Source organism: Rhinolophus hipposideros (genome assembly GCF_964194185.1).
Source record: "Rhinolophus hipposideros genome assembly, chromosome: X".
Lineage (NCBI taxonomy): Eukaryota > Metazoa > Chordata > Mammalia > Chiroptera > Rhinolophidae > Rhinolophus > Rhinolophus hipposideros.
In genome coordinates this window covers 22,574,913-22,602,368 of record NC_138046.1, presented here as the reverse complement: position 1 = coordinate 22,602,368, position 27,456 = coordinate 22,574,913, and the positions used below count along the sequence as shown (strand labels likewise).

Below are 27,456 nucleotides of genomic sequence, written 5' to 3'. Positions count from 1 at the left end.
GGATGGGGCTGTGAAAAATCTTAACAAAATCTCAGCGGGGATGGTGGGCTGCAGGGAAGACAGCCAGTCACATTCTGAGAATAGAAACTAGATGAGTGCGTAGGACAGTGTGTGCTTGGCTGTGTGTGGGTCCGGGGTTGGGTAATAAGGAGTCAGGGAACAAGAAACGGGATAGTAAACTATGCTTGGGATGCAGAGGTTGGTCTCACAAGTTGTTGACAGTGCTAGAAAGCCAGGCAGCAAAACTGGGACTCAGTACATTGGGCAGAACAAAGTCCACACAGGGGCCCAACGAAGGAAGGGTCTCCTAGTACAGAGCTTTCCCAGCAGTGCTCAGAGGGAATCCGAGAGCTCTGTGGTTGGGTGCCAAGGCCACTGCCCCTAAGAGGGAAGAAAGGGTGCTGAATGGGAAGGAACCTGGGAATACAGTCCTCATTTCAACCAGATTGCTCTGCCTTCCTCATGTTCATGGATTAAATTTCTTTGAAAGCTTCAGTTGGAACATGATCTTGCACATGTAAAATTTTGACAATCGTTGTTCACCAGTTAGATACAGGAGGCATTATGGAATCTCAGCCTCTTGTTACTTGGACCTACATCCCCTTGTTCTGTTCGTGATGAGAAACTAGTTATTGCAGAGCTGCCAGCTGCCTAAAACAGACACATTAGGTTAAAGGAGATAAGTGTCTGGGTATTGCTGTGTGTAAGCTTAGAGTTGGACAAAGGATGCCAGGAGTAGATTCCAAAAAGGGACCTGAGGCACTCACAATGTATAACTGTATATATAATACCATATTTCCCTGAAAAGAAGCCTGGGTTTTACATTAATTTTTGCTCCAAAAGATGCATTAGGGCTTATTTTCAGGGGAAGTCTTATTTTTTTTCTTGTACAACAATCTAAATTTATTCATGTAGAAAAATCTACATTTATTCATTTATTCAGGTACAAAAATCTACATTTATTCAAATACAGTCATGTCATCTTCTTCTGGAATATCGTCATAATTCTCCAAACCCCGAATTCCGGCTTGAATTTCTTGGGACTCCATTTCCTGTAGAAACATGGGCCCCAATCTTTCATGTCCAGCAATAGAGCTCTCCTTAAATGAGCATTTCTTGTCCATGTAGCCAGCTCGTAGTGCATTGCCAACACAGCTGTCAGTCATTTTATCCCAGGAATTCTTCACCCAAGTCACAACCTCTTGCAGGCTAGGCTTCACAGTTTCCACGCTGATTTCTCTCCATTCTATTTCCAATGTAGTCATTGATTTCCATGTGCAAATAGTCCTTGAATGGCTTGTTTATTGCAATATTAAGAATCTGGAGATAGGCAGTCATTCCTGCGGGAATCATTATTTGATCTATTCTTCTCTCTGCAAGGAAGTTCTTCATGTCTTTAGCGTGATGAGTGCTGGCTGAATCCCAGACTAGCAGACCTCTTTGGCCACCTCACGAAACAAATGGCAGCATTAAACCGACCCACTTCCTTATAGTTGCTTGTGTGCACCAGGCTTTTTTGGTTTCAAGAACATAAATGCCTGAAACAAGTTCAACCTTATCTTTCTTGCCCTTAGTGATGATTAGAGGTGGGGCTTTCTTTCCATCCAGACGAATTGCCAAAATACAAGCAGTAGTTTGCCATAATCAGAAGTGTCTGGATACTGATGGCAACCACTTTGAGCACCTCTTGTAATTGCAGAAGTCAAACGTGATTTGTACTCATTTTTTGTTATTGGTGTATATTGAATATTACAATTTGAATAGTTTTGTCCTTTCTTGAAATGTGTATACATTTTTTGGCACCCTCTGTATATATACAGTGTTTCCCCGAAAATAAGACCTAACCGGAAAATAAGCCCTAGCATAATTTTGCAGGATGACATCCCCTGAACATAAGCCCTAATTCGTCTTTTGGAGCAAACCTTAATATAAGACCCAGTCTTATTTTGGGGGAAACACGGTATATATATATGTATTGTATGTATGTATGTATGTATTATATATATATATATATATGTATTGTATGTGTATGTATGTGTATATATATATGTGTGTATATATATATATATATATATATATGTATTTGGAAACAAAACTTTTCTTTGATTGGTAGATTTTCTGGGTGAGTACTTTAACTTTTTTTCTTGGATTTAGCAAGTTTTGTGTTATTTTGGTTTGCAGGAGAGGAGATGCTGCTATGTATACAAATCTCAATTTTACCTAAACTTATGGCTTCAAATCGCCTCTATTGACACAGCCTAACCTAATCTCCAGCCTGAATTAAGTGCTTTGTCATTTTTTTTGGTTTTTCTTGAGCATGTGTTCAATAAATGTTTGTTGGATGAATGAATTGATTAATTAATTAATGAGTAAAGGAATGAACTTAAGTACCCGAGACTCACATTTGCTGGTTCAAAATGTGGAGCCTACCACATGTCTGGACTTTCTGCCTCTGTGGAAAAAAGACTCAAATAAATCCAACTTTATATGGGTGAGTGATTAAGTTAATTTTTTGCTTAACCTAATGAGAAAATGGGGGACACCAAACAGACAATATTTTTTCACACATAGTTTTGCCCAAAATTTGAAAATTGATAATATAAAATGGTTCTGAGCATGTAGGATATTAAAATACATTTGTTTATGAGAAAATGAATTGTTATAGCATTTTCGGAATAAAATTTCAGCCATATTTACAAAAATGTAAAATATTCACACCCTCTTCACCCTAATCCAGTTTCCATATTAAAATGTCTTTCTTATGAGAAAATACACACATTTGCCAAGAATTCATGTTTTAAGATATTAAGTTCTATTAATCCCATAAAATGGGAAACATTGTATGTATTTATCAGGAGAAGTGTTTAGTCATTTATGGCACATACGTACTTCAGAATTATAGGGAGTAATTACTAAAGTGAGGTAGATCTACATGTTGTCACAGAAAGACCCTGAACCCATTTTACTAAGTGGCAAAGGCACATGTCAGATGAGTATGTATTTCATTAACCGTGCATGTAAAAAACCCACAACATACCTTTTATAGCGTATCTATGGAAAAGCCTAGAATCAGCTTTAAAATAATACACAACAGATTGTCAATCGTAGCCACCTCCGAGGAGAGGGCTGATTTGGGAGGTACTTTGCAAAGGGGAGAATTGTGATTGACCTGTATTTTCAAAATGTTTAGCAACAAGTATGTATGGATAAATACTTTTGTAATTAAAATATTTAAATAAGTCTAACAACAGAAATAAGCACTGGGAATTAATTAGTTAAAGCAACTGCTCACTTGTGCAACAGATAAATCCTGAAATTTAGATGGGTTAACACAACCAATTTTTTGTTTTTGCTGTTCACATGAATTCTGATTTTTCTTGGCAGGGACTTACTGTGTTCAGAGATCCAGGCTGCTTCCACTTTATAGCTCCACTGTCTCAGCACGGGGTCTCCAAGTTTGCTGCTGAATGGCAGGGGAACCATGCAAATGGCATACTGGCTCCTGCCTATCTACAAGTGGACCACCCAGGAAGGAGAGAAAGACAAGATGAGGATGAGCACTTGTAGTCTCTCCCATAAGCCATCATATAGTAGGTGTTCGATAAAAAGCAACGATTATAATTTGTTGCGACAACCCTCTTCAATTTTTGGAATCGTTTAGGAGAAAACCAATTTTTCCTTGATATTCACCAACTTTTTCAAGTGCCTATTATGTGACAGGTGCTTTCAAATAAAGGACCACATCTAGTTTTCAAAGGATCCTGTAAATGTCATCAGTTCTGCACTGTCCTTTGCATCAATCTCTATAATCTCAGTAGCCTGAGAATTTTTTCTTTCCTTATGATGCATAGTCAAAATCTTATGAGTCTCTTCTACCCTCCATATACTGAACATTCCGAAACATCTGTATAGGTGCCATTAAGCATACTTGCAAACCAGGATTTTCCTATGGGGAAGATCTACATACAAGAGGCAATGGAAAGATGGTTAACTACTGTTTCCTTTTTTAATCAGAGTTAACATGTCTGTCAAGGAACCATGGTAAACCTTATAGGAGGACTCCAGGGTTTTAGAAATCCAGCCCCTGTAGAATGTTGGCTTATACATATTTCTATGGTGTTTTCTCATCTACCACTTATAAGGAAGGCTCTAGTTTTTGACCATCTAGGTAAGCTCATTCATCTGTCGATGTGATCAGTGGTTCATTTCAAATATTACATCTTATTAGAATCCTAGTGCAAATATCAGTGTGGTTTCAAAAACCCTTTTTAACTTCAGGGTTTTATCCCAAGGACCAGTCGATTATGTGCAAACCAGACTCTACTCACCAGCTCATTAGAAAAACAATTTGAGAATGTGTTGAAGATGCCGGGAGGGATACCTAGATGTCTAAATATCTGCCGAAGTACACTTTTTATTGGGGCTCCACAAAGAGGGATGCGACAGCCAGGAGTCTTCTGCAGGAAGTAGGAATGTTCTATGTCAGGGGTATGGCAGGTAATTTGGGGATGTTTCATTAGGAGCAGGGCACACAGTCTTCAGAGGAAGAGGGACCAGCTGGTCATCAGGCCAGGCTCCAGAATTGGACAGGAGGGCACATGGAGGAAGACTAGGGGAAGGGTTCCGTAATGCAGGAAAGGGCTGGGACTGGACAAAAATGCCAGCATCTTGGCAGAGTCTCAGGGAGCCCTAGGGCTCAGACAGGAGGACCTTCGGTAGAGACAATCCCAAAATCCCATTTATTTCTCCTTGTCCTCTTCCTTCTTTAGGCCTGCCTTTAGTACCGTGGCCACAGAACCCTTCTTTTTATTGCCTGAAAAACATGGAATACTGAGAAGGGAAATGAACTAAGAGACAGAAGGTCTGCCTCTGGCTGGAAGGAGTGGGAACAGCCTGGGCCGAGATGAATTCAGGCCAGTGCTCTATTCCTAGTCCTGTCACTTAGACATACAATCTTGGGCAAATTGCCAAGAGCTAGGAGCATCAGGCTCTTCATCTGTGAAGTGGGTTTGATAAACCCTGACTTGTAGAACTGCTGGAATGTATGTAATGTAAGTAAACCAACTGGAACAGTGTCTGACATTGATTGGATCTTTAATGAATAGCAGTAATTTCTAACATGATTTTGACCCCCGACTCGCTTCTCTGTGATTGTGTGTGCGTGTGCATGTGTGTGTGTTATCTGACATCTCAGAGAATATGCAGCACTCTAGGACACAAGAATGTGAGGGAACCAAAAATGCAACTCTGTAAATAAAAATCAGTACACTTTCCGTTAGTGGATATATTATTTAATTTGGATATGAGGAAGTCTTCCCCAACTGAATGCAACTTGAAGCTCCTAGAATTTGAGTCAAAGACTAACTCCTTTCCTCCCTCCTAGCCACTCTTCCATACAAACCACTATTTTCATTCCTATCACACCCACCAATAATCTAGCCCTTGATTAGAGTTGGCCAAATTACTCAAGAAAATCTAATTAAAATGTCTTCAGTGGAGTGGGCTCTGGCTCTCCCAGGCCAGGGAAAAAGTGCCAGCCTCTGGGCACCACTTCAAAGAAATACCACCCTATTCTCAGGAAATAAATACTCACAGACAATGTATATGGAGCACTTAATTTGTGCACTGCGTTCAGTGGCATGGGGACAAGAGTACAGGATACTGTCCACACCTGCTCCAGGTGGAGATATCTCTCTGGTTTATTCATGATCCCAAAGGACAGTCTAAGCAGTTTTTCATTCTAGGTTTTACTCTCGCCTATAAGACACACCTATAAGAATAAATGAGCCAGTAAGCCAGAGCTCTCATCTATTAAGATTTAATTTTGCACACATTCTTTAATTAGCCAAGCAAATCCAGGCACGTATTTTTTTTTTAATTAAAGTTTATTGGGGTGACAATTGTTAGTAAAGTTACATATATCTTTAATTTTACAAAAATAGCAGACTAAATGGGATACAGGAATCCTAGGATAACCATCTTGTACATTCTTTCCTCTATTTCTTGATTCCATCTGCTTTATTGCTGGGCACCTTCACACTTCTAAGGAAATTCCTATTCCAATGCCATATTATCCTGCTCCAGATCACAAAAATAAGATGGAAGCTTCCCCAATTTGTTTTATAGAACAGCAAAATTCTTATCCTTAAACCTACTAAACAGTAATAAATACATGACCAATGTCATTTGTAAACCTAGACTCTGAAGCTAATAAATCTTTTAGGAGGAAGAACATTTGAACCATACCAAAAAGAAAAAAAAAGATAAAATCTGCAACTTAGCCCTCCACTATTTGGAACCTTGATTGCCCTCTTCAATGACAGAGTAGGAGAATCTTCCTCAGAATTCACTCAGGGCAGGAGACGCTGCTGGCCGTGACACTGGAACTTTCCCTGGCTGTGACAGTAGTATCATCCACAGCAGCTCTGGCCTGGGCTCGCTCTCTCTCATCTCTCAGAGCCTCCTCATACCAGTATGGGAAGGAAGTGGGATCAGACCCAGTGATCTTGGCGAAAAACTTCAGGACTTTCATCTTGCTGGTTTCAGCGTGGGCTCTTGGACCCCACAGGAACTCATAGCGTGGAGGATCGCTGTTGGGTACCTACTGGTACTCCAGGTAATTCTCCTGCACTAAATCTTCAGTGATGAGCTTCCTGGGCTCCCCATAGATGAAGTCCTTCTTCCCAGCAAACACTCCCATCACTTTCAGCACTTCCCAGATTTTCTCCTCAGGGGCACGGTTACCCTCCATGAAGATTACGCCCAGGATAAGTATCAAGAGGCCGGTCTTGGGCATGCTCTGGTCATCACTCAGCATCCCATCGTAAGTGAGGTCTAGCGTTTTGACGAGCACATAGGAATGGCTGGTGGGGTCCACTTCCTTCACTTCAATGCCAAAGACAACCTCCATGCACTCACAGACTTTCTTGAAGATCACAGGGAAGTGTTCCTTGTGCTCCTTGATGACACTCTTCAGCATTTCTGCCACTGTGATGGACTCCTTTGTCATATATTTGACACTCAGAAACTGCACCAATTCAGCCACCTTCTTGTGGAGCACATCGTCAGTGAGCAAGGATTCAGGATCTGGTGGAGCCTGTGAAGTGCTGGGCCCCTCCTCTTCTTGGCTTCTAGAACTCTCATCAGATTGACTCGCTGGACTGGCTGTGATGGCAGTGGGAGGGGAGCAGGCACTCTGGGGAACACTTGGTGTTCCATCAGCAGGCACTACCTCTGGGGTGCTTTGGCTCAAAGGAGAGAGAAAGGAGGAGGTGGCGTCCTCCTCAGGAACCTGTGCACCTACCACGCTGGGAGCCTCTCTGTGGGCCTGAAGGGTTAGTTCAAGCTTGCAGCATTGACTCTTCATACTGTAAGCCATGATGACTCGTGTTGGGGGCAGCAGGCAGGAGCGTGGGCAGAAGGTGGGTGACAGGTGCCAATGGCCTGAGGGAGAGAGAAGACTGTGAGAAACTCAATCTTGTCAGCTCTGACAAAGGCTGTCTTAATAGGCCTTCCCTTAGATAGTGTGCTAGGGGGTCTCCTGATTGGCCTGTTCCATAAGTACCTGTAGGAGGTCCTGAGAAAGCTCCCCGGAGTGTAGTCAGTGGGCATAGCCTGTAGATTCCTAGTAAGTCAGTAGTAGGGTATGTGAGGTCAGGCAATGTGGTGTTTGTTTTGGTGTGGGTGGGGCCCTGGGTAGATATTCAGAGTCCTGACCTTGACTGACTCTGCTTTTCTGACGTGAGGACACATGCCTCAGACCAAGGCCCTCACCCCCCAGGATTATTTGAGCCGCTATAAGACGAGTCAAGGGGGCATTTCAGGCAGCAGACTACAATCACAATCCTGGCACCCCCAGGGCTGATAGGCTTTGTGATGTCCCTACTGTTCTGGGGTGGATGGTCCCCTCAATGTTCATTCGGGGTCCTCATCTTTCTCTTGGCAGGGCCTAGACCCCACACCTCTGCTGGCCTCAGACAAAACTCTCAGAACAAGAGCTCACATTCCTGAGACCAACAGGAGGAACCGAAGGGGCACCTGCCCAGGGCCTCCCTTGGGTGATAGTAAGGGCTGGATGAACTCTGTGGGGATCCCTCTCTGCTGGAATAGGGGGATCATCTCAGTCCTTACTTTGATGCCTGGCAGGGCCTGGGACTCCTCCCTCTGTTGACCTGAGGTCACCCTCCTTAAATCAAGGCCTCACTACCCTGAGACAGCAAAGGAAGTCAGGCAGTGCCAGATTTAACCACCATGCACTGGGTCCTATCATGGCTGATGGAAAGGGCTGGACTCTATCTGTTCTTGAGATACCTCAAATTAATTCTTGGCAGAGCCTTAGACTCATTCTTCTGCTGAACAGAGTTCAGGACCTCGAGACCAACAGGTGGAAGTGAGGGCGTGTCACATCTGGACACCATGCACCAGGCCTCCCAGGGCAGAAGCAGGGCAGGGAAGAGGCCTTATCTCTCCAAGGGCTGAGGGGGGTGGCCCTCAATCCTTATTCAGGGTCCTCACTTTAAGAGCAGAGCCTGGGGCTCCTCCTTGGGCTGACCTGATGTGACTCCCTCTGCTGATGTGAAGTTGCCTGGTCAGACCAAGGTCTTTACCACCTTGAGACCAGTGACATAAAAGTGAGAAGAAGGCCACATCCAGCCACCCCTGCCAAATATTTCCCAGGGCTGATAGCAGGGGCTGGATCCAATATGTTCTGGGGTAGTAGGTACAGTTAGTCATTCCTTAGGTACTTAAGTCAATGCTCAGCAGGGCCTGGGATTTCTCTCTCTGGTGACCTGAGTCTGGCTTTCTCAGACAAAGATTTTCACCACCCTGAGACCGCCTTCCCCCCCATGCCAGCTGAAAATGAGGGGAGACTCAAACAGACTGACCTGCCTGGGGACTACCAGGGCTGACAATAGGGGTGGGGCAGGTTTCTGTGGGCACCTCTTTGTTTGGAGTGGTTACCCTTAGCCACCCAAAAGGTATTCATATTTACTCCTGACACGGCCTGCGTTCTTTCCCTTCTGCTGTCCTGCAGATGCATCCCTCAGGCCAAGGTTCTGTCTCCCAGAGATGCCAGACAAAGAAGTGAGGGGAGCACAGGGTATTGGCAAGGATGCCTGTGCCTAACAGCTCTACTTGGGGTCTCCCAGGGCTGACAACAGGGGCAGTGTGGGTATCTGCACAACTGCCTCTGTGTTCTGGCCCGATGGTTATCCTCAGTCCTCCTGAAGGTATTTATTCCTGATAGGGCCTGAAACTCCTCCTTTTTGCTGACTTGAGGATGCTTCCCTCAGGCAAAGGCCCCCATCTCCCAGAGATGCCAAGCACAGAAGTAAGGAGGGTGGATGGGACATCTGTGCCTGACAGCCCTGCCTGGGGCTTCAGAGCCCTTTAGACCAAGGCCCACAACTTCCCTAAGATCCCCAATTTGTAAATGAGGGGAGAAAAAGGGAGATTCAGCCTGACAGCATTTCCCGTGGGTTCCAGGGCTCACAGAAAGGTCAGGGTGAATATCTGTAAAGATTCCTCTGGGTTCTGTGGTGGGGCATACCCACAGTCCTTCCCAAGGAATTCATATTTACTGCTGACAGGGCCTGCACCCTCTCCCTTCTGCATATTTGGGAATGCGGCTCTCAGGCCAAGGTTCCCATCTCCAGGAAACCACCCCCAAGGAAGTACAGAACATGGCGGGAGGCACGTCTGTCTAACTGCCCTGCCCTGGGCTTCCAAAGGCTGACAGCAGGGATGTGTCTCGGTGGGCTCTTTTCTGTCTGATGAGAGGTCCCCTCAGCCCTCCATAAGGGTTCTCACTTTAACGGCCGGCAGAGCCTGGGACACCTCTCTCTGACAACCTGACTCCGCGCCTTTCAGAAAAAGCCTCACGTCCCCCTCAGGTTCCCAAGATGGAGGTCTGGGTACAAAACCTCTGGGGCCCTGCCTGGGAATTTCCAGGGCAGACAACAGGGGCAGGGCTGGGCCTGTGGCACCTTCTCTCTGCGGTGTGAACTCCCTTCAGTCCTTTCTGAGATTCTCACCTTAATACCGGGCAGGGCCTCTGACTCTTCCCTCTGCTGACTGGACTCCAGCTCGAAGCTTCACGTCCCTCAGACAGCCAAGGCGGAAGTCCAGACACGTCACTTCCTGGTACACGCCTTCTCAGGGGTAACTGCAGGGGCGGAGCCTGACCGAGGGCCCCCTCTATCTGTGGTGGGAGGTTTCCGCACTACTCCCTCTGGAGCTTCAGGTTGAAGGCTCGCATGGCCCGAGACTCCTCCCTCTGCTGACCTGAGTTCAGCTTCCTCAGAGGAAAAACCTTGCCTCCGTCATATTCCCAAGGCAAACGTCAGGATACAATACGTACGGGGTACTCTGCCTCGCATTTCCCAGGGCTCACAGCAGGAGTAGAGTGGCGTGGACCCCCCTCTACGTGGAATGGGAAAACCCTTCAGTCCTCGCCTCACTTCTACTGCCTGAGCTCCCTCCCTCTGTCAACCTGAGGCCTCACCCCTCACATCAAGAGCCTTACCTTACCAAGACCACCAGGACAGAAGTGAAGTGGGGCCTCGACCTGACAGGCCTGCTGGGAGTCTACCAGACTGACAGCAAAGGCAAGGTAGGTTTCTGTGTGACTCCCTATGTGTTCTGGGGTTACCCCCAGTCCTCCACAAGGTATTCATATTTTCTCCTGACAGGGCCTGTACCCTCTGCCTTCACAAGGCCCCTGTCTCCCTGAGATTAGTATCACAGAAATAGAGGGTGTGGATGGTGGCACTTGTTCCTGACAGTCCTGCTTGGAGCCTCCCAGGGCTTAAAGCAGGGCTACATTTCTGTGGGGCCCCTCTATCTGAGGTGGGTGGCTAATTCGGCCCTCTATAAAGGCTCTCACTTTGATGTCTGGCAGAGCTTGGGATTCCTCCCTTTGCTGACCTGAGTCTTACCCCATCAGATCAAAGCCATCACCTCCCTCCAAAAATGTACCCCCTTTCTTGGTGGAAGTCAGGGTCTGCCATACCTGACCATCATGTCCCAGTGTCTCCCAAGGCTAACAGGTGGGTATGATGGGCCTGAGGACCAGTCTCTTCTGTGGTGGGAGTTCTTAGTTCTCCCTCAGGATCATCACCTTGACTCCTGGCACTGAGTTGGCCTTCTCCCTCTGTGGACCTGAGTCTATCCACCTAAAACCAAGAGTGGAAGACAGCAGCCAAGCTTGTCATCTTGGCACATGCAGGTAAAGCAATCAATCTGTAAATTATTTAAGGACAATTGACATATTTCCAATATTCTGAATCTTCAGGAATGTTGTATGGGTGCCTCCAAAAAGATCTGGAACATTTTTGTGCAGCTTCTTAGGTCATTTCTGGATTTACATGCTGTTGTGAATGGATATTTTAAAATTTTTCATAATGCCTTTATTATCCTACACTTTGCACATTTTCCTAGAGACAAATCAATAAAAGGATGTAGTGTCAATGAGAGAAAGGGCAGTGTCTTTTTATAAAATTTAATTTTATTATTTCCAGCTTTATTGAACTATACTTGACAAATGAAAATTGGGTTTAAAGTGTACAATGTGATGTCTAGATATGCATATACATTGTGAAATAATTATGACAAGTTAATTAATATATCTATCACATCACATAGTTACCATTTTGTATTTGTATTGTGTGGTGAGAACACATAAGGTCAACTCTCTCAGCAAATTTCAAGTATATCATCGAGTATGATTAACTATAGTCACCATGCTGTACATTACATCTCCAGAACTTATTCCCTTTGTCCTTTGCCCTTTGCCCACCATCTCCCAATTTCCCCCACACCCCAGTCCCTGACAACCACCATCCAACTCTGCTTTTATGAACTCAACAGTTTTTAGATTCCACATATATATAAGATCATACATTATTTGTCCTTTACCACCTGACTCATTTCACGTAGAATAATGGCATCCAGATTCGTCAATATCATCACAAGTAGCAGGATTCTTTCTTTTTAAAAACTATTCAGTTATTCCACATACACACACACATACACAATATATATATATATATATATAATTTTGTTCATCCATCAACAGACACTTAGGTTATTTTTACATCTTGGCTATTGTGAATAATGCTGCAATGAACATGGGAGTGCAGTCATCTCTTTCAGATAGTAATTTCATGTCCTTTGGATATATACCCAGAAGCAGGAATCCTGAATCATTTTGTAGTTCTATTTTTAATTTTTTGAGAAAACTCCATACTGTCTTCCATAATGGCTATACCAATTTACATTCCCACTGACAGTGTACAAGGGTACCCTGTTCTTCATATCCTCACCAACACTTATCTCTTGTCATTTTGATAAAGGCCATCTTCACATATGTAAGGTGATATCTCCTTGTGGTTTTGATTTGCATTTCTCTGATTAGCGATGCTGAGCACCTTTTCAAATATCTGTTGGCCATTTGTACTTCTTTTGAATAATGTCTATTCCAGTCCTTAGATCATTTTTTATTCATTTTTTTTGTTTTTTTGCTATTGAGTTGTTTGAGTTTCTGACAAATTTTGAATATTAACCCCTAATCATATATATGATTTACAAGGAGTTTTTCCATTCCATAGATTGCCTTTTCAGTCTATTGACTGTTTCTTTTGCTATGCAGAAGCTTTTTAGTTTAATGCAATCCTGCTTCTCTATTTTTGCTTTAGTTGCCTGAGCTTTAGATGTCATATCCAAAAAATCATTGCCAAGATCAATGGCTATGTTTTCTTCTAGTAGTTTTAAAGGTTCAGGTCTTACATTTAAGTCTTTAATCCTTTTGGAGTTGATTTTTGTGTGCTTTGTGAGATAGCAGTCCAATTTCAGTCTTCTGCATGTGGATATCCAGTTTTTGCAATCATTTATTGAAGAGACTATTCTTTCCCATTGTATGTTCTTGGCAATCTTGTCCAAAATCAGTTGACCATAGATGTAGGGACTTATTTCTGAGCTCTGTATTCTGTTTCATTGGTCCTTGTGTCTGTTTTTATGTCAGTACCACACTGTTTGATTACTGTAGTTTTCTAATATATTTTGAAATCATGAAGAGTGATGTCTCCAGCTTTGTTCTTCTTGCTCAAGTTTGCATTGGCTATTTGAGGTCTTTTGTGGTTCCATCTGGACTTTAGGACTGTTTTTTCCCCCCTGTTTCTGTAACGAATGCCATTGAAATTTTGATTGCATTAAATCTGTAGATCATTTTGGGTAGTAAGGACATTTTAACAATGTTAATTCTTCCAGTCTGTGAACACAGAAGTCTTTCCATTTATCTGTCTGTGCTTTAATTTCTTTTGATGTTTTATAGTTTTCAGTGTACAAATCTTTCACCTCTTTGGTTACATTTATTCTTAAGTATTTCAGTCTTTTTGTTACTATTGTGAATGGGATTGTTTTCTTAATTTCCTTTTCAGTCATTCATTGTGTATAGAAACACCACTGATTTTTGTATGTTGATTTTGTATCCTGCAACTTTACTGAATTTGCTTATTATTTCTAACAGGGTTTTTTTTCTGTTGAGTTTTTAGGGTTTTCTATAGATATGATCATGCCATTTCAACTCAAAGAACTCCCGTTAGCATTTCTTGTAAGGTAGGTCTAGTGGTGATGTACTCTCAGCTTGTGGTTGTCTGAAAAAGTCTTTATTGCACCTTCATTTCCGAAGCACAGTTTTGCCAGGTATATATTCATGTTCATGTATTTCATTATTATCTTTTTAATGTCCATGGAATCAGTAGTGATGATCCTATTTCATTTCTGATATTGGTAATTCTGTCTGTTTTCTTTATTTTTGGTTACTCTGACTAGAAGTTTATCAATTTTATTTATCATTCTAAAGAACCAGCTTTGGGTTTTATTGTTTTCTCTCTTGTTTTCCTGTTTTCAGTTTCACTGATTTTTTTACTCTAATTATTTTTGTCTCTCCTTTCTTTAAAATTTTGGTAAGTTGTATTTTCATTTTTACTTAGGTCAAAAAATATATTTTTAATCTCTCTTTGGGCTCTTTTCTTTATCCCATGAATTATTTAAAAGTGTGTTATACAAACAACAAATGCTGGCGCGGATGTGGAGAAAAGGGAACGCTAGTGCACTGTTGGTGGGATTGCAGATTAGTGCAGCCACTATGGAAAACAGTATGGAGGTATCTCAGGAATCTGAAAATGGAACTACCCTATGATCCAGTAGTTCCACTCCTAGGCATCTACCCGGAGAAATCCAAAACTCCAATTCAAAAATCAGTATGCACTCCTATGTTTATTGCAGCACTTTACACAATAGCCAAGATATGGAAACAACCGAAATGCCCATCGGTAGATGACTGGATTAAGAAGCTGTGGTACATTTATACAATGGAGTATTACGCAGCCATAAAGAAGAAAGAAATCTTATCATTTGCAACAACATGGATGGATCTAGAGAACATTATGTTAAGTGAAATAAGTCAGAAAGAGAAAGACAAGTACCATATGATCTCACTTATATGCGGAATCTAAAGAAAAGAATATGTGAATGAACTAATCAGAGACAGTTTTGAGGACACAAAGAAAAAACCGAGAGTTGTTAGATGGGCGGGGTGGGGGGGAGTTGGTGATAAGGGGAAAGGTGAAGGGATTGGGAGGCGGCTGGTGGCCGCAAGATGGCCTCAGGGTTTTCTGGAAATTAATTTGGGGAACTTATTCAATAATGTTGTAGGGGTTTTGTTGGGTATCCGATGGGCATGCGTCCTATTTGGGAGACCACCTCAGGGATGGTGTGCATGCCTGATCGTGGCGTTGTGCACCAGAGGCTAAACATTAATGAATGCCAACTATAATTTTATGTGTGTGATGTGATGGCTGGGTGTGAGGTGGGAGGGATGGTGGGTGGAGGGAGGGGGGTTCACAGTGTGAGGGATGTAGATGGTGGGCGTCTAAGTATTACCTTGTCTTGTACACCTGAAACTAATAAAAAAAAAAGAACAAATGGCAAATAATTTGTTCTCAGAGTGACTTCCCTGTATTTATCAATGAAGTAGTTAAAAGAATTTTACTTCTACCAATTTTTCTGTAATCTACTATATGCAGAAGACTTTCTGTTCAAAGAATAAAAATACTAGAGCTTTGTCTAAAGGCTCCTAATGAAAAAATAAAAAAATAAAAAAATAAAAATAAAAAATAAAAGTGTGTTATATAATTTCCAAATATTTGGGGGATTCTCTGTTTTTCTCGTTATTTATTTTCAGTTTAATTCATGTGAACATACTTTGTATGATTTCTATTCTTTAAATTTGTTAAGGTGGCTCTGAATTTGTCCTATCTTGATAAATGTTTTATGTCACTTCAGAATAATATGTGTCCTGTTGTTAGGTGGAGTATTTTATAAATGTCAAGTATATTAAGTTGATTGATAGTCTTGTTCAGATCACCTGTATCTCTACTGATTTCCTGCTTGTTTGATCTATAAATTGCTAACAGTGGTATTGAAGTCTCCAAATATAATGGTGGATTTTTCCATTTCTCCTTGTCTCTATCATATTTTGCTTTACATATCCAAACACTTTGTTTTTAGTTGTGTATCCATTTAATATTGCTGTATCTTCTTGGAGAATTGACTCCTTTTTAATTACGTAATGCCTCTCTGTATCCCTGATGACTTCCCTTGTTCTAAAATCTGCTTTTCTTTGAAATTAAGATAGCTTTTTTGTATTATTGTTAGTATAGTATATTTTTTTATCCCTTTACTTTTAGCCTATCTGAACCTTTATATTTAAAACGAATTTATTGTAGACAAAGTATGATTGGATATTGTTTTTTTTTTTTTTTTTTGGATATTGTTTTCTATCACTTAGACTGTGTCTTTTAACTTGTGTATATGGATCATTCACATTTAAAGTGATTGCCGATATAGGTGGATTAATAGTTAGCATATTTGTAACTGTATTTGCTTCTTTTAGTCTACATTTATTTTTTTCTTGTCTTTTTACTTTCTCTGATTTTGATTGAGTATTTAATATGATTCCATTTCATCTCCTCTTAATTAATCAATCTTTTAATATATCAAATATACCTTTTCCAGCTTTATTGAAATATAACTGTCATATAATATTGTGTAAGTTTAAGATACACAGTGTAATAATTTGATATACATATATTGCAAAAATGATTACCACAGTAAAGTTAAATACATCTATCACCTTGTATAATTACAATTTCTTTTTTGTGGTGAGAACTGTTAAAATCTACTCTTAGCAACTTTCAAGTATATAATACTGTTAACTAGAGTTACCATGCCGTGTATTACATCCCCATGCTGTGTATTCATCTTATAACTAGAAGTTTTTAACCCTTTAACCACCTTTACCCATTTCCAACTCAACCCCTCACCCCTGACAACCACCAATCTGTTCTTCCTTTCTTTATGTAGATCCAAGGTAGATCCCATTTATGTTCTCTTCTGCCTGAATAACTTCTTTTGAACACTTCTTACAAGGTGCATGCATGGGCAATGAATTCCCTCAGTTTTTGTTTGTATGAGAAAAGCTTTATTTTCTCTTCCCTTTTGAAGAACAATTTTACTGGATATAGAATTCCAGGTTGGTAGATTTTTCTTCCAATACTTTAAATATTTCACTTCACACTATTTTTCTGCATAGTTTCTGATGAGAGGTTCACTGAAATTCTTACACCTGTGCATTAGTTTCCTAGGACTGCCATAACAAATTACCATAAGCTGGGTGCCTTCAAAGAGAAAGTTATTATTTCACAATTCTGGAGGCCTGAAGTTTGAAATTAAGGTGTTGGCAGGATTGCACTCTCTTTTAAGGCTCTAAGGGAGAATCCATTCTTAGTTTTGCCATCTTCTGGTGGCCTCAAGTATTCCTCAAGTATTCCTTGACATGGGGCTGCATAACTCCAGTGTCTTCTTTCATCTTCTCATGACCTTCTCCCCCGTGTCACTCCTTTGTATATCCTGTATCTTTACCTATTATTATAAGGACATTTGTTATTGGAGTTAGGGCCTATCCAGACAACCCAGGATAATCTCATCTGGAGATTCTTTACTTAATTACGTTTGTAAAGAACTTTTCCCCAAATAAAGTCACATTCACACAGGTACCGGGGGGTTAGGACTTACACATATCTTTTGGGAAACCACAGTTCAATCCAGTAAAGCCTCTTTTTCTATAGATAAGGTGTTCCCCCCATATCATCATTTATTTAGGTCTTTGTTATTTATATCTGCAATGATTTGTAGTTTTCAGTGTACAAATTTTCTACATCTTTTGTCAGATTTATCCCTATGTATTTTGTATTATCTGATGGTATTTTAAAATGCACTTTTTTTTTTCATTATACATCAAAATCTTTTTTTTTAATTTATTAGTTTCAGGTGTACAAGACAAGGTAATACTTAAACATTCATCATTTATATCCCTCACACTGTGAACCCCCCTCCCCCCATCCACTATCCCTCCGACCTCACACCGAGCCATCCCATTATATATATAAAATTATAGTTGGCATTCATTAATGTTTAGCTCCTGGTGTATAATGCCATGATCAGGCATCCACAGTATCCCTGAGGTGGTCTCCCAAATAGGACGCATGTCCATCGGATACCCAACAAAATCTTTACAACATTATTGAATACGTTCCCCAAATTAATTTTCAAAAAACCCTGAGGCCATCTTGTGGTTACCAGCTGCTTCCTAATCCCTTCACCTTTCCCCTTATCCCCCCCTCCGCCCATCTAACAACTCTCGGTTTTTTCTTTGTGTCCTCAAAACTGTCTCTGATTAGTTCATTCACATATTCTTTTCTTTAGATTCCGCATATAAGTGAGATCATATGGTACTTGTCTTTCTCTTTCTGACTTATTTCACTTAACATAATGTTCTCTAGATCCATCCATGTTGTTGCAAATGATAAGATTTCTTTCTTCTTTATGGCTGCGTAATACTCCATTGTATAAATGTACCACAGCTTCTTAATCCAGTCGTCTACCGATGGGCATTTCGGTTGTTTCCATATCTTGGCTATTGTAAAATGCAATGTTTTTAATTACAGTTTCCAATTGTTCATTGCTAGTATGTAAAAATATTATTGATTCTTAAATTAAATTTATTGGGGTGACATTGGTTAATAAAATTATATAGGTTTCAAGTGTACAATTCTACAGTACATCATCTCTATATTGCATTGTGTGCTCACCATCCAAAGTCTACTCTCCTTCTGTCATCATATATTTGATGCCTTTTACTCTTGTAAAGAAAATGTGCCCCCCTATTCATTGCAGCATTATTCGGCTTCATTATGCAGCCAAGACATGGAAACAATCTAAGTGTCCCTCAGTCGATGAATGATTGGAGAAGATGTGGTACATATATACAATGGAATACTACTCAGTCATAAGAAAGGATGAAACACTGCTCTTTGTGACAACATGTGTGGATCTTGAGAGTATCATGCTAAGAGAAATAAGTCAGATGGAAAAGGACAAGCACCATATACCTTCACTCATATATGGGATATAAAACAGAAAGCAACAAATGAACAAATTCATAGACACAGAGAACAGTGAGGGTTAACAAAAGGGATGTGGGGTGGGGGGAGGATGAAGAGGGCAAAAGGGATGAAATATATGATTGATTTTTATATATAGCTCTTATAAACTGCAACCTTGCTAAACTCAATTATTAGTTTTTGAAGCTTTCTTCTTCCTCCTCCTCCTTTTTCTCCTCCTCCTCTTCCTCTTCCTCCTCTTCCTCCTCCTCCTCTTCCTTCTTCTTTTCAGATAGATAGTGTATTCCAGATACACTATTTTGGAGTCTGAATGAAGATAGATTTACATCTTCCTTTCCAATCTGGAGGCCTTTATTTTTCTTTCATGTTGTACTGGATAGAACCTTCAGTACACAGTTGAACAATCCCCTCTCCCGTCTGAGTGAGCTCATCATTTTTAGATTACAGTTGTCTGAATGCAAAAACTCAGAACAACTTTCAACATGTAAATGTCTGCCGCTTCTCCATCTACACTGAAAAAAACTGAAGTCTGGGTAATACACCTCTGAGATGAACATAACCCCTCAGATTTCAAACAAGACTGGGATATCTAGTAGGACAAATTTAATTCACTAAAGCCTTTACAGAAGGAAGGTAGTGATTTGGGGATGGAAATAAAAAACTAAGAGCTACATGGACATTGGGAAAATGGGGGGAGATAGAAAAGTTACCTTGTAGTAGTGAAGAAGTGAATTGTCTTCAAGACATATAAGGGAAATTTATAGGAAGGAAGACTTAAATACCCATTGAGACTTACAGATTAAATGCAGTCACATTACCTTGGAGGGATTTTAGGTAAGACATCCAAAATAGTAGGTCACGTATGGTGAAGGGTGGGATAGAACAGAATGAACCACTGAATGGGGTGGCTGTGGTGAAAGGTTTGGAGGAAACACCCTTTCTCTGCCTTGTGGGCTGCCATAATTGAACAAGGAGAGATGAGGAAAGGTAGAAGGTTATTTTGAGAAGGTTCTTTAGGGAGTGCTAAAAAAATTGCTCTCTTTCTCCAATTAGAACATTTTGACTTCCAACGTCCCCTTATCCCACCCCCTCACCGAGGTATCAAAAGTGGTGATTTTTAATGTCCAAGCCACCATAGAATTACCACTGTTGGATTGCTGGGGAAATTCCTTGGTGACCAAACAAAGCCTAAAGACATAGTCTGGGGAACAGATATATACAAGGTGTGATCAAAGAATATGGTGAATGTTTAAATAAAAACAAACTATTACAGTAAAAGACACATTGCCATTAATCACCCTCAAACCACTCCCCCTGGCTTTGAACACACTTATCCCATCATTCTTGCCACTTTCTGAAGCAGTTCTGGAAGTCCTCTTTTGTGAGTGTCTGTAGTAGCGCTGTCATGACTGCCTTGATGTCCTGAATCATTTTGACTTTGGGGAAGAACCAGAAATCGCATGGTGCCATATCTTGTGAATAAGGTGGATGAGGACACACTGTAATGTGTTTATTTGACAGAAGCCATGTGTGATATGGAGCCTTTCCGTTGTGATCAAAACATATGGTGAATGCTGCTGCTGAGTGCCATCCAATGGAAAGGCAGGGATCTTCAATAGGGGAAGCGGCACATTGAACCTTGGTAACAGTGTGTGACAAGTTTCAACTTGTTCTGTGTAGTCAGTTGGGTGTGAGCAACAGTTGAGAGAAGGTGTGTTTTAAAGTGTGCCATAAATCATCCTCCATTATGACAATGCTCCATTGTTTTGTGTGTATATATATATATATATATATATATATATATACACACATATATATATACGTATATGTATATATACATATACATGCATGTATATATATGTATATATATATGACAAAAATTATTCAAACATTCAGTTATTCAAACATAACTGAAGCCTTTGCCATTTGGCTCTGGTGAAATATATAATCAGGTTTCAACGTGCACCTGAAAAGGTAGAACTAAAATATTAATGAATCATCATTTCAAAGTTTTCATAAGTTTAAAAACTAAACATCATATCCTACTAAATTGGGAAAATCTTTAGTATTTTTTAGAATAATTTAAGATAAATAGTTTAACATATATATCAAGCTAAGAAACATGCTTAACAGTAGGAACCATGTTAACTAAATGAAGCTTTGCAGAAGTAAATCTATTTTACCATAAAAACAATGAACTTAACTTGTAACATTTTAGACAATTGAGACATGCTTAAAATAGACAGTAAAAGTCCCATGCATTCCCTTCCCATTTTCATCCCCAGAGGTTACGACTGTAAACCATTTCTGTATATCCTTTCAGAGGATTTTCATGTATATGCTAACATTTCCACAAAACATTTTCAATTATGGTAACTTGTTGGACTTACTGTTCTGCATCTTGCTCTTTTCACTTAACATTAGATCTTGGACATTTTCCTGAGTTAATGTATATCTATCTCTTTACTTTCATTGACTGCATGATTAGATCTTTAGGATTTTTTTTTTTTAGTTTCTGATATACAAACAATATGGCATTAAACATTTTTCAATCATAGTGTACTTATGTGACAGTTTTTGGAGGATCATCTCCATAAACGGAATTGCTCGATCAAAAATATATGCACACTTTATAATTTGTTAGTTACTGTCATATTTTCCTGCAGAATTGTGCCAATTTATACTCTTACAGTGTTCGAAAACATTGTTTCTCTTACATTCTTGCCAACGCATTTTAATCTTTGCCAATATGACTGGAGAAGGATAAATTAAGGTTTTAATTTTTCTTTCACAACTATTAGTAAAGATTGTTTTAAATGCTTATTGGAAAGGGATCAAATATATGGTGATGGAAAGATAACTGACTCTGGGTGGTGAACACACAATGTGATATATAGATGATGTATTACAGAATTGTACACCTGAAACCTATGTAACATTACTAACAATTGTCACCCCAAAAAACTTTAATTAAAAAAAACGCTATTGGATAGTTTTATTTCTTCTTCTGAATTCCTTTTCTGTTGCTTGCCTATTTCTTATTATGTTGTTTGTCTTTTTCCTTTATGGACCTGTAGTTCTTAATACAACAACAATGATAGATGACATTTTTAGAGTACATAACTATGTGCCAGGAATATTTTAAGCACTTCGTATTTATTATTTTATTTATTCTTCACAAGAAATCAAAGGGAAAATAATACATTATCTCTATTTATCTTAAAACAAAACTGAAGTACACAATAGTGAAGAAACTTGCCTAAAGTCATATACTATGTGGCTGCATTGGAATTTCAACCCTGGGAGTTTGTACCCACAGCTTATTCTTCTAATTGGAATCACATTGAATTGCTAGATTAATTAGGTAAGAATTGATATCTTTATTGAGTCTTCCTATAACCACTGCTCTCAATTTATTTAAATTTTTAAAATACCTATAAATTAAAATGTTACCATTTCTTTGTTTTTTTTAAAGTTTTTAAAAAAATTTATTGCAGTGACAATTGTTAGTAAAATTACATGGATTTCAGGTGTACAATTCTGCATCATATCATCTATAAATTCCATCGTGTGTCCACCACCCAGAGTCAGTTCTGCTTCCATCACCATATATTTGATCCCTCTTACCCTCATCTCCCGCCCCCACCCCGCTTACCCTCTGGTAACCACTAAACTATTGTCTGTGTCTGAGTTTTTGATTCTCATTTGTTTGTCTTGTTCTTTTGTCGTTTTTGGTTTATATATCACATATCAGTGAAATCATATGGTTCTCTGCTTTTTCTGTCTGACTTATTTCGCTTAGCATTATACTCTAAATATCCATCCATGTTGTCACAAATGTTCCTATATCATCTGTTCTTACCGCCGAATAGTATTCCATTGTGTATATATACCACAACTTCTTTATCTATTCATCTATCGAAGGACATTTTGGTTGTTTCCATGTCTTGGCCACCGTAAACAAAGCTGCAATGAACATTGGAGCACACGTGTCTTTATGGATAAATGTTTTCAGATTTTTTGGGTAGAAACCCAGGAGATGGATTGCTGGGTCATATGGTAATTCTTTTTGTAATTTTTTGAGGAACCTCCTCACTGCCTTTCATAGCAGCTGCACCAGTCTGCATTCCCACCAACAGTCTATGAGGGTTCCTTTTTCTCCACAGCCTCTCCAACACTTGTTACTATTTGTCTTGTTGATGATAGCCATTCTGACTGGGGTGATGTGATATCTCATTGTGGTTTTCATTTGCATTTCTCTGATGATTAGTGATGTTGAGCATTTTTTCAAGTCTATTTACCATTTGTATGTCCTCTTTGCAGAAATGTCTCTTCAGGTCGTCTGCCCATTTTTCAATTGGGTTTGTTTTTTCATGTTGAGTTTCATGAGTTCCTTGTATATTTTGGATATGAGCCCCTTATCGGAAGCACTGTTTGCGAAAATCTCCAATTCAGTTGGTTGCCTCTTTATTTTCTCGATGGTTTCTTTTGCTGTGCAGAAGCTTTTAAGTTTCATACAGTCCCATTTGTTTATTTTAGCTTTTACTTCCCTTGCCTTTGGAGTCAAATTCATAAAATGCTCTTTGAACCCAAGGTCAATAAGTTTAATTCCTATGTTTTCTTCTATGCAGTTTATTGTTTCAGGTCTTATACTTAAGTCTTTGATCCATTTTGAATTAATTTTGGTACATGGTGACAGATAGCAGTCCAGTTTCATTCCTTTCCACGTGGCTATCCAATTCTCCCAGCACCATTTATTGAAGAGGCTGTCTTTCTTCCATTGTATGTTTTTAGCTTCTTTGTCAAAAATTATCTGTCCATATTTATCTGGTTTTATTTCTGGGTTCTCAATTCTATTCCATTGGTCTATGTATCTGTTTTTCTGCCAACACCATGCTGTTTTGATTATTGTAGGCCTCTAGTACAAGCTAAAGTCAGGGAGTGTGATACCTCCAGTATTGTTCTTTATTCATAAGATTGCTTTGGCTATTCGGGGTCTTTTGTGGTTCCAAACAAATCTGATGATTCTTTGTTCTATTTCTTTAAAAAATGCCATTAGGATTTTGATGGGGATTGCATTAATTCTGTATATTGCTTTGAGTAGTATGGCCATTTTAACTGTGTTGCTTCTTCCAATTATGAGCTCGGAATGTCTTTCCATTTCTTTGTGTCTTCTTCAATTTCTTTCAAAAATGTCTTACAGTTTTCAGCAAAGAGTTCCTTCACATCCTTGGTTAAGTTTATTCCTAGGTATTTTATTCTTTTTGGTGCAATTGCAAAAGGAATTGTGTTTTGTATTTCTTTTTCTGAGATTTCATTGTTAGAATATAGGAATGCAATGGAATGTGTACGTTGATTTTGTAGCCAGCAACTTTACTGTATTCTTTGATTGTTTCTAATAGCTTTTTGGTGGAGTCTTTAGGGTTTTCTATATATAGCATCATGTCATCTGCAAAGAGTGATAATTTAACTTCTTCATTCCCAATTTGGATGCCTTTTATTTCTTTCTCTTGCCTGATTGCTCTGGCAAGGACTTCCAACACTATGTTGAAAAGCAGAGGTGATAGGGGACAGCCCTGTCGTGTTCCTGAACGTAGAGCAAAGGGCTTCAGTTTTTCACCATTAATTATGAGATTAGCTGAGGGCTTGTCATAGATGGCCTTTATTATGTTAAGGTATTTTCCTTCTATACCGATTTTATTAAGTGTTTTAATGATAAATGGATGGTGTATCTTCTCAAATGGTTTTTCTGCATTGATTGATATAATCATATAATTTTTCCTTTATTTTGTTTATGTGATATATCACATGGATGGATTTGTGGATGTTGAACCATCTTTGTGCCCCGGGGATGAACCCCATTTGGTCGTGATGAATAATCATTTTAATGCATTGTTTTATTCGATTTGCTAGAATTTTGATTAGCATTTTGCATCTGTATTCATCAGAGATATTGGTCTGTAGTTTTTTTGTGTTGTCCTTACCGGGTTCTGGTATCAGGGTAATGTTGGCCTCATAAAATGAGTTAGGGAGTACTGTCTCTTTTTCAATTTTTTGAAAGAGTATGAGCAGGATTGGTATTAGATCCTGTTTCAAGGTTTGATAGAATTGATTAGTGAAGCCATCTGGTCCCGGACTTTCGCATTTGGGAAGGTTTTGGATGACTCATTCAATTTCATTACTGGTGATCGGTCTGTTTAGATTTTCCAGTTCTTCTGGGTTCAGCCTTGGAAGGCTATATGTTTCTAACAACTTGTCCATTTCTTCCAGGTTATTGAATTTGGTGGCATATAGTCCTTCATAGTATTCTTGCATGATACTTTGTATTTCTGTGGTGTCTGTGATAACTTCATCTTTTTCATTTCTGATTTTGTTAATTAGTGTCTTTTGTTAATTAATGTCTTCAACATATCAGTGAAATCATAGGGTACTCTGCTTTTTCTGTCTGACTTATTTCGCTTAGCATTATACTCTCAAGATCCATCCATGTTGTCACAAATGTTCCTATATCATCTTTCCTTAACGCCGAATAGTATTCCATTGTGTATATATACCACAACTTCTTTATCCATTCGTCTATCGAAGGACATTTTGGTTGTTTCCATGTCTTGGCCACCGTAAACAAAGCTGCAATGAACATTGGAGTACACGTGTCTCTATAGAGAAATGCTTTCAAATTTTTTGGGTAGATACCCAGGAGAGCGATTGCTGGGTCATATGGTAATTCTATTCGTAATTTCTTGAGGAACCTCTACACTGCCTTCCATAAGTTCTGCTCTGCTTTTTATTATTTCCTTTCTTCTGCCGACCTTGGGTTTCACTTGTTCTTCTTTTTCTAGTTCTTTAAGGTGTAACATGAGGTTATTTATTTGGGATATTTCTTGTTTCTTGAGATAGGCCTGTAATAACATAAATTTCCCCCTTAAGACTGCTTTCGCTGCATCCCAAAAATTTTGGTAGGATGTATTTTCATTGTCATTTGTTTCTATGAATCTAAAGATCTCTAATTTCTTCTTTGACCCAGTCGTTCTTTAAAAGTATGTTGTTTAATCTCCATGTATTTGTGTTTTTTCCTGCTTTGTTTTTGCAGTTGATGTCCAGTTTCAAAGCCTTATGATTAGAGAATAGCCGGTATGATTTCAATCTTCTTATATTTGCTGAGGCTGATTTTATGTCCCAATATACGGTCTATCATTGAAAATGTTCCATGTACACTCGAAAAGAATGTACAGTCTGATGTTTTAGGATGAAGTGCTCTATATATGTCAATTATATCTATTTCATCTAATGTGTCATTTATGGCTGCTATTCCATTATTTATTTTCTGTTTGGATGATCTATCCATAGCTGTCTATGATGTATTTAAGTCCCCTAGTGTAATTGTGTTTGGTCAATTTCTCCCTTTAGTTCTGTTAGTAGTTGCTTGGTACATTTCAGTGCTCCCTGATTGGGGGCACCAATAAATATTGATGACTGTTATGTCTTCTTGTTGTATAGTCCCCTTTATCATTATGAAATGTCCATTTTCTTTTTCACAGCAGAATTTATTGTTTTAAGAAAGACTACAAAAAGGTAGAAAACGTCTGGGCACAATAGACTACCACACGCGGGGACACTTTCACCGCTGGGAGGGGAGGCCCGAGGACGTGGAGGGGAGTGGGAGGGCCACCCCAAAAGCCTGCAGCACGCGAAGCACACAAAATAGTGATTTTTATACAATAGGTCAGGTTTTTCTTCTTTTTTTTTCCTTTTTGCCATAAACATCTATCTCACAGGTTGAAACACTGAGAAAACCAGAACAGATAAGGCCATGATGGTTGGAAAAAAACCCAACAAGTTACCGACTCCGCTCAGGCGGCGCTCACGAATCACACAATAGTCATGGGGCTGGGGGGCGCACAGCACAGAGAAGCACGGAGGTTCCATTACAAAACAGTGGCGGGAGGGGGGCTCAGGGGTCTTGGATCTGAGTGATTGGAGCCCCACTGCCGGCAGGAGGCCCCTGTGGGCTCCAGCACCCGGCCCAGCCCGCTGCTCTTTGGAAGCTGGAGGCAGTGCCCCCTGCCACCCTCCATTCAAAGCCAAGCAGCTCCAGGAAGTACCCCCTCTAGGGCTGCGGGGCAAGGGAGGGCCTAGCACTGGAGAAGATGCGACACCCACAACTTTAATTGCACTTATACCAAGGGGGGGGGGGCGGTGGGGTTGTTGGGGGAAGGGTCTCAGGGCTACTGCTGACAGCGGGGGATCCCTAGGTGATGCCCACCTGGGCCCACCCAGGGCTCAGGGCTGGGCCCAGGACAGGCTGTGCAAAGCCAGCGAGCTGAATAAGTTAACAGTTCCGCAGGGAAGGGGGGCCTGCCTGCCTGCCCCCTAGGGGTGGCGGGACGGCGGGTTGGTGGAGGGAGAGGCTGTGGCCTTCGGGGCCAAGGGGCCGGCTGGCTGCCCCAAGGGGCACCTGGGCACAGTGGCGGGTTCCTTAAGGCACGTCTTTTGCGTCAGAGTTTGCAGCTGCGGCTTCGCCCGGCCCTGTGATTGTGCCGGCCCCATTAGGGGCAGGGACCCCCCCTTGCATTCTCTGTCTCAGAGGGCCCCTCCTGGACCTGGCCGAGTCTGGAGGGTGGACAGCGAAGCCACAGAAGCTGTGAAGGACCCTGGCGTGGACGGGGGTGGGGGGACGGGTGGGGGGGCGGGCGGGAAGGGGCAGGTCGCTGGCTTAGCTGGATGGCAGCGCCTGTACGAAGAGGCCGCGTTCGTCCGTCCACGCCAGCTTGGCCAGCGGCTCCAGGGCTTCGGGGCCAAGAGCAGGCGACTCGCTGCCAGCAGCCAGCGAGATGTCCTGCGGCAGCTCGTCCTCGCTCTCCTCCTCCTCTTCCTCCTCCTCGTCTTTGTCTGGGTCCAGGGGGTTCAGCGAGGTGGTCAGGTTGGCGAACTC

General features: G+C 40.6%; 1 protein-coding gene across 1 annotated transcript; it reads right to left on the bottom strand.

Moving 5' to 3' along the window:
• Positions 1-6,346: 6,346 nt before the first annotated feature.
• Positions 6,347-7,411, bottom strand: LOC308494412 (putative MAGE domain-containing protein MAGEA13P; the record flags this gene model as incomplete). The annotated part of the gene is given in 2 exon segments (XM_081042226.1): positions 6,347-6,601; positions 6,605-7,411. Coding segments are annotated over 2 exon segments (1,029 nt in total). The 5' UTR covers positions 7,379-7,411.
• Positions 7,412-27,456: the final 20,045 nt, after the last annotated feature.